Here is a 12,172-nt window from a genome sequence, read left to right as displayed (position 1 = left end):
GGCCCTCCAGCAGCCTTTAGGAGGTCATCCCAGCCTGTTGGCTCGGGGAAGAGAAACAAAGAGGGATTAAAAGTGAGAGGGAAGACAAGATGCTTTCCACCACGACACCCTCCCATCGACTTCGGTGTGGTACAAAAATATAGCACATTCTTCACTGTATATAAGAAGTGGCTGTAGTCACCGTGATGTCATACATTGCTTCACTTTTCAGACCGGGAGGTAGCCCTCTGGTCTTACCACAATGTAATTAGGATAACAAATTTGTAGTAAACATGATTTTTATGAAACAGGGTTGCCAAGGATCGAACCGCAGACCATAGTCACATGTTTGCTTCTCTCCTGTCTGTCTGTCTGTTTGTCTCTCTCTCTTCATTTCCTCTGCTGTATATTTTCTTATTCTCTCCCTTTTCTACTCCTTCACCTCTGTTTTTTCTTCCCCTTACCTCTTTTTACTCTCTTTCTTTCTTTCTCACACACACTGCTGCCTCTGGGGTGTTCATGTCCAAATACAAGCGTACACTTTGTACTGCTCACTCAGCTTCAACAAATTGCCAAAAACTTTAGTATAAATGTGTTAACATCACAGTGTTTTATATACTGTATGGTTATACTTGCAAATATATAGTTATTATATGCTATTTGGACACACCTGTTCATATATTTTTGGCCCAGGGCTGTTTCTCATGGTTTGGGCTAGGCCCCTTTGTTTTAATCAAGTCAAATCTTAATGTTATACAATAGTGTGCTTCCAACTTTGTGGCAACAGTTTGTGGAAAGCCCTTTGTTTCAATATGACAATGACCCCGTGCGTAAAGTCAGGTCCATAAAGAAATGGTTTTCCGAGTTAAGTGCAGAAGAACTTGACTGCACAAAGCCCTGACCTGTACCCCAACACCTTTGGGATGATTTGGAACAATGCCTTCAGCCTTATCGCCCAACATCAGTGCCTGACCTCACTCTTGCGGATGAGTGGGAGCAAATCCCTGCAGCCAGGTGTCAAAATCTTGTGCAAAAAGCCTGCAGCCAGAAGAATGGAGGCCATTATAGCAGCAGATTAATGGTTTTAAAATGAGATGTTCAACAATGAACCTATTTACACTTAGTCACTTCATGCGTCTTGGACGAATCAGAGACCTATCTGATCTCAAAAAAGTGTAAATGCATCCAAGACATATTGGAATCAAATTACTCAAACCACTTTGGGAGGTGCTTTTGAGGTGACTTGTGACTCACTCTGGCCAGATGTTGAAAAGGTGGAAATGCATATGTCTCTCCATGACAAGTACGTAATCTTGATTTCTCCTCAGTGTAACTACGTCAGGGGAAGTAATCTGTGGAAGGAGCACTGATGAGAGAGCACTGATCTGCGTGGGTGAGGGAGCGGTGTAAGTTAGAGCTAACGAAGACGATAAAACTTCTCATAGTCAATAGATAGGAGTCTATGAGGTGTTTGTGTTAGTTTCTGGATGATTGTTCACGTGTTAGCTTATATTGCTAACTGTTAATTGTTGTCACCATACTGTGAAAGTGCACGAGTTATTCTCTGGCTTTTTTGGCAGCTTCCGAACAGCTCCAGGTACATTACCACCACCCGCTGGACTGGTGGAAGGCTGACAGCGGAGACACATATACTGTTTGTGGCTTAGTGTATTGAATTGCATCTAGATTTTATCCGGATACGAGACAAAATGACAAGTGTGTTTCCTCGTATTGCGTCACCACTGATCTCAGTACAGTCATGCAGTGGAGCCTCTGGCTGTTCTCTTCAGCGTAGCGTCTGGGGAGAATCAGCCTGTAAGTGAGCGTATAAAAAGAGTGTGTGTGTGGATGTGAGTATAGTTTGTTATTGTAAATACTTTCTCTGGGAAGAAAAGAAGTTGTTTTTCTTTCATGCATTCTTCTGTTACACGCCGCTGTTTGTTTACCTGGATCTTCTTTAAGATAAACTCCCTTTTAATACCTGTCTCCTTCAAGAACATGTTCGGTATATTAAGTGTGTGCTGAACGCTGCGGTGTTTGTTTGTTTGGGTGTGTGTGGTGGAGAATGAGAATATAGGTGTGTGATGAATGTCTATGTGTCACTGGTTGTATAGAAATGTAGCTTTTGTGTCATCTGCAGGTTAAAAACTATATTAGGGCCTTTTATTTGGAAACATCTCATCACACCACATCTAATATGATTGACCTGCTCCAATTTAACTCTTAATTGACGCCCTAATCCCCTCAGGTACTGTTGCTACGCTTTTCAAGCTTTCGTTGCTGGAGTGTAAACTTCAATCTTTAAATCCAATGGAAAGCAGGAGAGAGTTGCAAATGTTTAAAAAAAAAAAAAAGGAAAGTGCTAGTCACAACCAGTTTTTAATGTAACTCGTAACCACACAAACTAATGTAACCTAGTTAGTTAATGATCTGCTCCTCAGTCTGCTGGTTACTAGGATCCAAGTTAGTTAGCTGGACATGCTAACAATTGCAGTTAGATCTCCATGCATACTGCTTCTACATGTGGGCATATAGTACAAAGCTTGACAGGCCTGCTGTGCCTTACAGTTGCTAAGCTATGATTGGACATTTGCTGTTAAAGGAGGGATTTAGCGAACAGTCAAGTTCAGTCAAACCCCCAGGAAGAGCGCTGGGTTTTGAAGCAAATTTTTGTAGTGGCCAAACGGTGGTACTACAACGTCTGTGTCCGTCACGTGATGCTATTGGGCCCAAAATGACTTACGTTGGGAAAGAGACGTCCGTCACTCAGCGAATATTTTTTTTTGAGGTAGTAGTACCGGTATGAACAATTGAATAACCCTTATTAAATAATTAGGTCCTAAAAGTTGTAAAATGCACTAATAGCCGAATCCAGAGTTATTTTCCTTCCTCCGTTAACACGAATGAGACCGTGACCGGGGCTGGACCGAGGGCTGGGTTGGTGGAGTTAAAGGAAAACGCTAGTGTGCTTGCTCGATGGACCCAATGGATGCGGAAGATTGCCGGATGATCCGGGTACTTTATCACTCGGCAATCGAGCCATTTTGGCTTCATGCACCACTGAGCAACTTTCATAGGAATGAACGGGACCTTGCCTACGACGCTGTATCCAGTTCTCTTTATACATCCATGAGTTCAATGCAACATCTCACTCATTTTCTAGGCATATATTGCATCACAAAAAGCATCACTTTGTGCAGGGTAAATGGGTCAGTGTGCATCTGTCCTTCACATGTGATAAGCGAGACACCACAGACCTGATTTTGATGAAAGTCCAGGGAGTGATGCATCACACTGCTCTGGCATTTTCAAAATTACAGTGTTTGGCCCAAGGTGGGAGCTGCAATTACCTGGCAAACATTTTAATAACCAGTCATATCTCACATACTGCTGGGGGGGATAAAATGAAACTTGGAGCACATACCTAACTATCCGTGCTCTACAAATTTGTCTCTAGGGTCAACAGTTTGCACCATATTGGATTTTAATACTGTTCAGAACCAGTTTGCCCCTTCTGGCTTTCTTTTTCTTCTTCTCCAAATTAATTTACTGATCACTGCAGGTGTCACGGTCTCATTGTATCATCCTTCAAATATGAGGCACCACAAATGTAAAAATGAAAGGAAAAGGGAACAATGCAGATAGACCCAACATATTTGTTGTTGTTACATAACAGACTTGAAACTGATTTGTTCCAGACATGGCACAAAAGGCACAGCTCCTTACTGTAATAGGAAGAATATAATGAAACTGCAGTTCACAGGAAATTCAGGAAATTGTCAATCCCAAGGCTTGTGAGGTATCTGGCATCATTTCAACACAGTGGCACTACTACTTGACAGCAGTGCTTTTAATCCTCTGCAGAGGCCTCAACATGCTTACACTTAATGCCGCTCTGTGCAAGATTTTTGTGCAAAAATACACCTGTCACCTAACCTTTTATGTTAATCGCTATGTGGGAGTGAACTGCGAAAGAGCATCCTCTTCTCATGAAACCCTGTTTTCTGGTGTAGGGTAAGATAACTGGCAGGTAATCTGCTCTGCCCACTGATGTACAAAAGTGTCTAAAACAGCAGCATGTGTGTGCTCTAACCTAGTGGTTCCTAATCTTTTGGGCTTATGTTGTGACCCCTAATCACACAGGTTATGGCAGATATGAGACTCACACAGATAATGGTCTTAGTGCAGATAAGAGAATGATTTTGTAGGTGTCAGATTGTTTCATTTTAGGGATTTTAAGGGCCCTGAAGAGATACAAACACATAAAAAATACTGAAAGGTCATAAAAAATATTGAATTTTGTGGAACAGAAATGTTTTTTTTTCTTTTTTATCCTTTCGAACATCTTGTGACCACTCTGATTTATCTTGGGTCACCAGGATTAAAGATTGGATGATTTTAGATGTATCATATAGATCAAGATTGATCAAAATTCAGACCTGAATCTCTCCGACACGTTAGGTCAGACAAAAAAACAGAAAACAAATGTTTGCACTATATGGAACAACGTGTTGCTCTGCACGATTGTAAGGAACATAAGGACATATTTACTGCTTTGGTTTGATGCATTTTATTGCTTTGCTTGTACAGTAAGTGTATGTTTGTAATGTGTGTGTTTTTCAGAATATCCCAGCGCTGCCTTGCGGTAAAGCCCTCTACTCCTACGAAGGAAAAGAACCGGGCGATCTCCAATTCTCAAAGGGTGACATCATCATCCTGCGACGCAAGGTGGACGACAACTGGTACCACGGCGAGCTCAACGGTTGCCATGGTTTCTTGCCCGCAAGTTACATCCAGTTGCTGCGTCCCCTGAGCCAAACTCCACCCCAGGGCAAAGCACTGTACGACTTTGAGGTCAAAGATAAAGACCAGGATAAAGACTGTCTGGCCTTCAGCAAGGTAACACACACACACACTGTACACACGCTGTACACACACTGTACACACACACTCACCTGAGGACACTGTTTTTATATCAGACACAGAACTAATATAATAATGTGTAATATGGGCAGGCTGCATAGCTGTATCAGTGGAGAGAGATTAGAGGGATGGCTGAATTTACAGCAGCATAAATACCGTAGTAGAAGAAAGCACTTATCTGTAGTGTTAAACCAGGGTGGTTCTTTGTAGGACACTAATAATTTATCACTGCTGACTCTTCAGATTGGTTCTCCGAATGTAAACCAGAGGAACTTCAAACAGGATCAAAAGTGCATGCTGTGCATGGGGCCTTCTTCTCAAAGGAACTGCAGTTTTCACCTTTTACTCCATATTTTGATTTGTTTATTTTGTAAATAAAATAATGTGATCAGCTTTCACATCCAAAGAAAGGAGAGTTAAAAACTAAAACAGATCAAATCTGTTGGTATAAAAATAGTAACACTTTTCACTGACATAGTCATTTGTGTGGTTATTTGACATAAGCTGGTAATGTATGTCTTATTGACAAGTGTGTCTGTATTGTTGCATGAACACAAGCTTCACCAGACAGTCCTATGGTCAGCTGAAATACTTCTAAGTGGCTAAAATCTCAACAGGCCTCTCTTTTTTGTGGTACAGTCACAGAGGCTTATACATTTCTTGGCATGAAATGAGTTGGCTGGCTTTAGTGTGCCTTGTTTTAACAATTTACACTGCTTTTGATAAAAAAAAAGTGTATTGGTAAAATGATCATCAGCTCTATAATAATGATAATAATAATAATAATAATAATGATCTTTGTTTAAAGAGCCCTTTTCAAAATCCAAGTTACAAAGTGCTTCACCAAGACAGCAAAAATAAATCATCATGTTTAAAAGAACAGATAAAACAATTTAGTGTATAAAAAAAAGAGTAGGAAAGTCTGTGTTTCTGATATGAGGTATTGCAATGGAGAAGATAAGATACAGTAGCAGCTGCTGCCTGCAAAGGCTATTCTGACCATAAGAATTTGACGGAAGACATTTTTACAACAGACACTAATATTTTTGGAATGAAGGGGCTGGCAACTGATATTTTGTGCTAGATTTCAAATTCATCCATTTATTTGCCAAGAAGTTGGAAGAAGAAACAAGCTTTTTTTTAGATGGAAAAGTCCCTTAAACAGCATTTAACACCATGAAACTCAAAAACTACACAGTTGATTTACTGTTCCATACTTGCAATATTGTAGCTCCTTAAGGCAGCATAAGAATCCTTTGAGTATAACGCTTTCTCACACTAGAAGGACACATGCAGCTCTTTGCTGTCCATCTAGGAACATTGTGATTATTACTTATTGTTTAATACATTACGTCTGCCTGCTGTATAGGTTGCACTACTGACTCTGTGTACTGGCCATTAAAGTGAAGTGAAGTGATAATTTCTCTGGTGGGACATCTGATATCAGAGTAATAATAATCATAATAGGGCGGCCCATCCGATTTTAAGAGGTTAATTAAAAATCGCAAGTTGCGTTAATGCGTTAAAGAAGTTAGTGGCATTAAAAAAAAATTGCGTTAATACGTTATTAACGCGTTAACTTTGACAGCCCTGAATAATATATTTTCACTGTAGTCAGCGTGGAACCTCCATCTAGATATCTTTATGTGTCCTCTTGGTTCTTAGAGAAGCAAGACCTCAACCCAGAACCCATGTTTTTATATTTAATTATATTAAATCTAATTGTGTAGGGTAGGGTCTTGTTGGTCCCAGGTCTGTGTGCCACATTTCTAATACTGGCAGGGATCTTGGCAAAGTGTAGTGCGTCATTATCACTGCAGGAGAAAAATTCGTTTTTTGACAGGAGATGTAAAGCATGAACTGGGAAGTGCAAGAAAGATGGCATGTATGTCTGCTCTTTCTGACCAGCTTGTTAATTAGTAGAGTCTCATGCTCCTGCCAGTACTGGTGTCTATATTTGGATTTGTTATAGTTGATCGCATTTAGGATTTGGACTAATTATCCTTGAGTCTGACTGTCTTCAGGTCCCTTCTGGACTGGGTCTCTTTCTATTTTTGACAATGAGTCTACACAATTTGAATTTGGGTATTCCATGAGTCATTTCGGAGTGGGTCCAAATTCATCCCCATTTGTTAAAGTGTCACTAAAATACTTTGAAAGGGACGGACAAGATGAGAGAAAACACTCAGTCCTTCAGAAGTATGTATCCAGGTCAGGTTTGATGTAAACAGTCATTTGTATTCCGCGTATTGTTCTGTTCCTCAAAGCTTATCATTTTGTTCCTGCTGTTACACAGACTCATTTGTACGAGGACTGAACGCTCGGCACATCCACTCTGTCTCTGCATTGTAATGTGTGTCTGCGGAGAGAGAAAGATTATTAAATTACAGTGTACTGTACACTTCACCGTAGGTGTTTCACAACTGATCACAGCAATGCAAAGCATACTCATACAGTAGCTGCCTCGTCTCGAACACACTGCGCTCTACATCCGGATTAACAGATAATGACGAGACATTCAAAGTTCACATTATTTTGCGTTTTAGGGCTAAACTAATCAACAGATTAATGATTGAAGATTACACAAAGCCATGCACTCACACAGAGACGCCTGCTCCTGTGGCGCGCTGTATGCGTGTTGTCATGCAGAAACCAGAATTTGTGATATTGTTTTCTCATGTGAGAGGTAATTACTCAGTATGACTAATACACAACAGTCATTTACCAGCGTTATCACTGCCATCCCTAATGGTCTAACCAAGACCTTTGTATTCATGTGAGGAGAGGAGCAACAGAGGGAAAAACTCTTTCATGATGAAATCTGTGGGTGTGTGGTGGGAATATGTTTCCATGTGTGTCGAATATAATATTGCTGAGAATATTATACGATAAAAATGAAGGCAACTGAAATGAAGTGAAACCAGTAGCTGCCTATCAATCTAAAAACACTTGTACGCACAATCTGTAGTCAATGGGCTACAACATGCAAGAACACCATTTTTTTCATCATTCCTTGGCTGAAGAATTCAATAGAGGCAAATAAAAATGATGAGGAAACTTTTAGCCACATATTGTAAGGGTTCAGTTGATCATTTCAGAGGAGATCATACATCAAGGTACCAGGTAGCAGAAAAAACTACACTGTAAATCCCAATGAGTTAACAGAACTCCAAAAAAATCAAAGCAACTGAATGCCTTGAATTTTATAAGTTGACGAACTTAAAAGTGAAATATTTTTAAAGCCAAAATATTTGGAATACATGCTACTTGTACCTAGTGTTTGCAGTTAAAATAAAATTCTTACTAAGTCACCTAAAATATTTTCAACTCAAAATCATGTAACTCAAAACTTAAAAAATGGCCTTAATAGCCCAAAACTCATAAGGGTTAAAGGGACTGTTTGTAAGAATCATAAATGCTTGTTAACAGCGACACCTGTGGCCGTTAAGTCAACGAAAGTCAGCGTCGGACTCGCGCCCTCTCGCTCTAGATAGACATGAACGAGCATCGCTCAAAACAGTGAGGCGACACACGTCAGCTAAAACCACAATATCACTCTATTTTTCACCTGCTTGGCAGTAATGTAAGCTGACCAGATGAAGGTCTCTCCATGAATCACTGCTGATCCTAGTGTTGGCTTTTCCTGCTTCAGCCTCCCGACCGCGGCTGGAGGGAGACACCGGCACCTGGTCGGAGACGATAACGTTTCTCGCTGCGGAGCCCCGTCACTTCACAAGACACGGAAAACCTCTGTTGGTCTGGAGGAGCTGCAGCATTTATTTCTGCACAAACGTCCACTGTATATGTACTAGATATTCTCAGAGCTAAACTAACTCTTCTGCAGTGTGTAGTGTGCGCACATGCACGTGAGGTGGAGCGAGCTGAGTGAAGGCAAACAGGCAGAGGAGCAGAGTACAGCAGAGACTCCGGTCCTGGAGACCAAAGCTACGGTCTCCCCCGCGTCCTCCTACCACGACCAACACTGTTTTGCAAGACGGGCTTCATTAGATATAACTTTGCGGTTTTGGTGCCTCCGTGTAGTTTGTGTTGGAGTCTTGTCTGAAAAGCGTAGGCACACGGGAGCGCGCATATGCGAGAATTTATACGTATAAGAAGTTACAAACAGTCCCTTTAAGTTAGTTGATTTTTTTTATTATTATTTAAGTTTACACTTCTTAATCTATTTAATTACTTTGAGCATTTGGGTTTACATTGATCTTGGATCCCAAACATCCACTCCCTAAGTGTTTGAGATGCTTTGTTTTGGCCAGTTTCTGATCAATAGCTTGAGTTTTTTTAGCTGGGGAAAACACATTTCTTTGTTTTGTTATTTTATCCTTTCCTTATTATTATTATTTTTTAAATCACACAGTGATACCAAAATAATAACTAAATAGCTATTATTTGGACACACGTGGTGTAGCTACATTATGTGTAGTCTCACTCATTTCCTCTCTCTCCAGGATGAGGTACTGACTGTAATCAGGCGAGTGGACGAGAACTGGGCAGAAGGCATGCTGGGAGACAAGATTGGCATCTTCCCCATTCTATATGTGGAGGTAAACCCACAGACATTACACAGATACACACAAAACACTCACATTATTACAGAAATAGCTGTAAAAGCAACAGCGATGTTGCAGCAGAACACCTGTATTACAGTGTTGTTGTTTATCATGCCGCTACTTTTGAGAGAAGTAGATATTTTCTTTCTCTTGGTGAAAGTATATCCTGTCTGCTTTGACAGGAGATAATGTAAATGTTGTGTTTCTATCAGTAGAAACATTCCCAGTACTTTGATGATATCCATTATGACAAAAACTTGGGATATCAGTGCGGTTTGGTTTCCTCGTCATTCACAAGTGGAAGCTGGTTTATTTAAATTCTTTAGAGAAGATCCAATTAATCCAAAAAGTATGTATAAAAAATGTAATATCCTAATGGCCAAATATTCAATTAATGCTCCCTGGTTTCAAATATACTTGAACTAAATGGTATTCTGAGCCAGTCTTACATGTTACTACCAAAAGTACTGCTCCTGAGAAAGCATAGCACTTGTCTAAATTCATTGGCAATGGTAACTAGTGATGTATTATTTATGTTTTGCTGGTAATAGCCTTTATGCCACCTGCGCTGAGAAGAGGGACAAATTGAGCTTCATTCTGAAGTCAGGATGTAACAGAGGAGATGGTTATAATGACCGGATCATTTTAGATGGATAGCAATGTGCTTAAGTCCTTCAGTGTCTGCAGAAGTACTACATGTAAAACCAACCAGACCGGTGAGTACTCTGTGCTATCCAACCTGCTTTTAAAACCCTCCAACTGACCTGGATTGAGCAGAGGTCGGACTCTGTCTGGCTTTGATATGAAAGGGTAAACACACAGTGTAAGACATTGCAATAGCAGTTCATTATTCTCTGTCAAATATATGGTAATCTGCATATAGCGTGTTTCCGTATCAGGATGTGATATTATCTGTTTCTGTAGGGATGCACAACCAAAACATTCAAGTTGCCCCAGAAATATAAATTGCATTATCTATGCTGTTTGAAAGTCAGCAGAGGTGGAGTTTTCTTTAAGAGATTTCCTCTCAGTAAAAGGATAAAACCCTCAAGACCCCAAACATTTTACTGTCTTTCATAGTGTCATGCCTGTCAAGGGTGAAATATAGTTTACTTTAATCCTCGTGCAACTGAAAAAAAAGCAGGCACAATTTGCTCTGCATCGCATTTAAGGCTTTTAAGCCGTGGCAAAAAGAAAGTGGAAGGTTGTATGTTTCCTTCTTTCTTGCCGTTGTTCAGGCTTCTCTTCTCTTTCCATCACTACCAATTTGTGAATACGCCGATTCTCTCGTGGCCCTGTCGAAAAACAAATGATGAAACCTTCAAAACCGACAGGAGGTTCACTCAAACTGGGATGTATTGTCAAGACAATAAGACTCATAAGGTACATGTGTAGTGCATTGTGTATTCATGTAGTGTATCTGGAGAAATCCATTAACGTAGAGATTAGAGAGAGCGAGAGAGAGAGACTAATGAGATGACTCCTCCTTCATGCTGCAAACATATTGCTTTTGATATCCACATCTGTACAAATACACATAGAAAATCACTGTTCTGCTCATCTATGAAGCTTTTATGTTCTGCTTTGCCATCCTATAATCATAATGCCCTCTCATAACACACTATTTCTCTCTGGGTTTGCAGCCTGCGCAGGCTTGAACTCTTGGCTACCCAATCACATCCCTGAAATTAGCTGTTTGACCAAACGACTCTCTTAGGTGATGGTGATTAAGCCGTAGGCCGAGAGAAGCCGGGACAAACACACACAGACACACAGGGGTTGCCATTAGATAGAGATGCATCAATAATTTAGAGCTCTCCATCACTCTGACACAGCGGGGGTACAGGGGCATGTCGAGTGTGTGTGTATGTGTGTGTGTGTGTGCAGTGGGAGCTTAATGAGGAGGGCCCAGCTGGACTTCTGCTGATCTGTGTATGTGTGGTGTGTGTGTGTGTGTGTGTGTGTGTGTGTGTGTGTGTGTGTGTGTGTGTGTGTGTGTGTGTGTGTGTGTGTGTGTGTGTGTGTGTGCTCAGAGGATATAAAGTACCTCTTCTAGCTGTTGTCTGTTGAATGCAGACTGCTTGGGTTAATATCTTGATACACAGATTGGTGATGAGGGGTTTGCAGATGATAGGGATGCCACCGAAATTGTTGAAATTGCATGTGTGAAGTTATTGGCAGTCATTTAATTGGAGCGGGTGCTACTGTGTGTCTCCGTAGCGCACCATACTGAATATAGTGCTGGGTTAAAAGATGCAAGGGGCTCTGTTGGTGGGTGCATGTTGCTAAAGGTAGTAGAGGATAGAATACAAACCAAGATGTCCAGTTTGATAAATGCATGCGAGTGTGAAGTCTTATATAGAGGCCAAAACACTGCACAGCGGTTTATTATACTATGAAGAAGATTTCACAACTCTGAAAAGTTATTACAGTGACATCAGGGTCTTGGTGATCAGGAAGTAAAAAGTAAAAATTTTGCAGTTAACATTACAAAGTAATCTGCCATAAAAACACCTTCTATTGCTGGTTGAAGTTGCACTGAGTTGTGGCAAAAGTTGCACCAAGTTCAACTTTTTTGCATGTGATGTTATTTTTTTTTTGGAGCCCTCTGCATCGGGACTCCTGCTGTGCCGACGCAGCGGTCTCATTGAAGTGAAAGGCGCCGGTATTTGACACAATGCTGTCAGTCACAATGTCAGTCTGAA

General features: G+C 40.7%; 1 protein-coding gene across 3 annotated transcripts in view; it reads left to right on the top strand.

Annotated features, from left to right (window-relative positions):
* The window catches only part of LOC141782855 (E3 ubiquitin-protein ligase SH3RF3-like), a 104,910-nt gene that overhangs the window by 59,290 nt on the left and 33,448 nt on the right, over window positions 1–12,172 (top strand). For 2 of the 3 annotated variants that reach the window (XM_074659664.1, XM_074659662.1), the window contains exons 2-3: window positions 4,603–4,878; window positions 9,366–9,461. In XM_074659664.1, coding sequence (XP_074515765.1) covers window positions 4,603–4,878; window positions 9,366–9,461 — 372 coding nt within the window. The remainder of the gene's footprint in view (window positions 1–4,602; window positions 4,879–9,365; window positions 9,462–12,172) is intronic. The other variant, XM_074659665.1, reaches the window with a different exon arrangement.

The sequence above is a fragment of the Sebastes fasciatus genome, chromosome 14 (genome assembly GCF_043250625.1).
Source record: "Sebastes fasciatus isolate fSebFas1 chromosome 14, fSebFas1.pri, whole genome shotgun sequence".
Classification (NCBI taxonomy): Eukaryota; Metazoa; Chordata; class Actinopteri; order Perciformes; family Sebastidae; genus Sebastes; species Sebastes fasciatus.
Note: the sequence above shows the minus strand (reverse complement) of the source record. Positions and strands in the feature narration are given on the sequence as shown.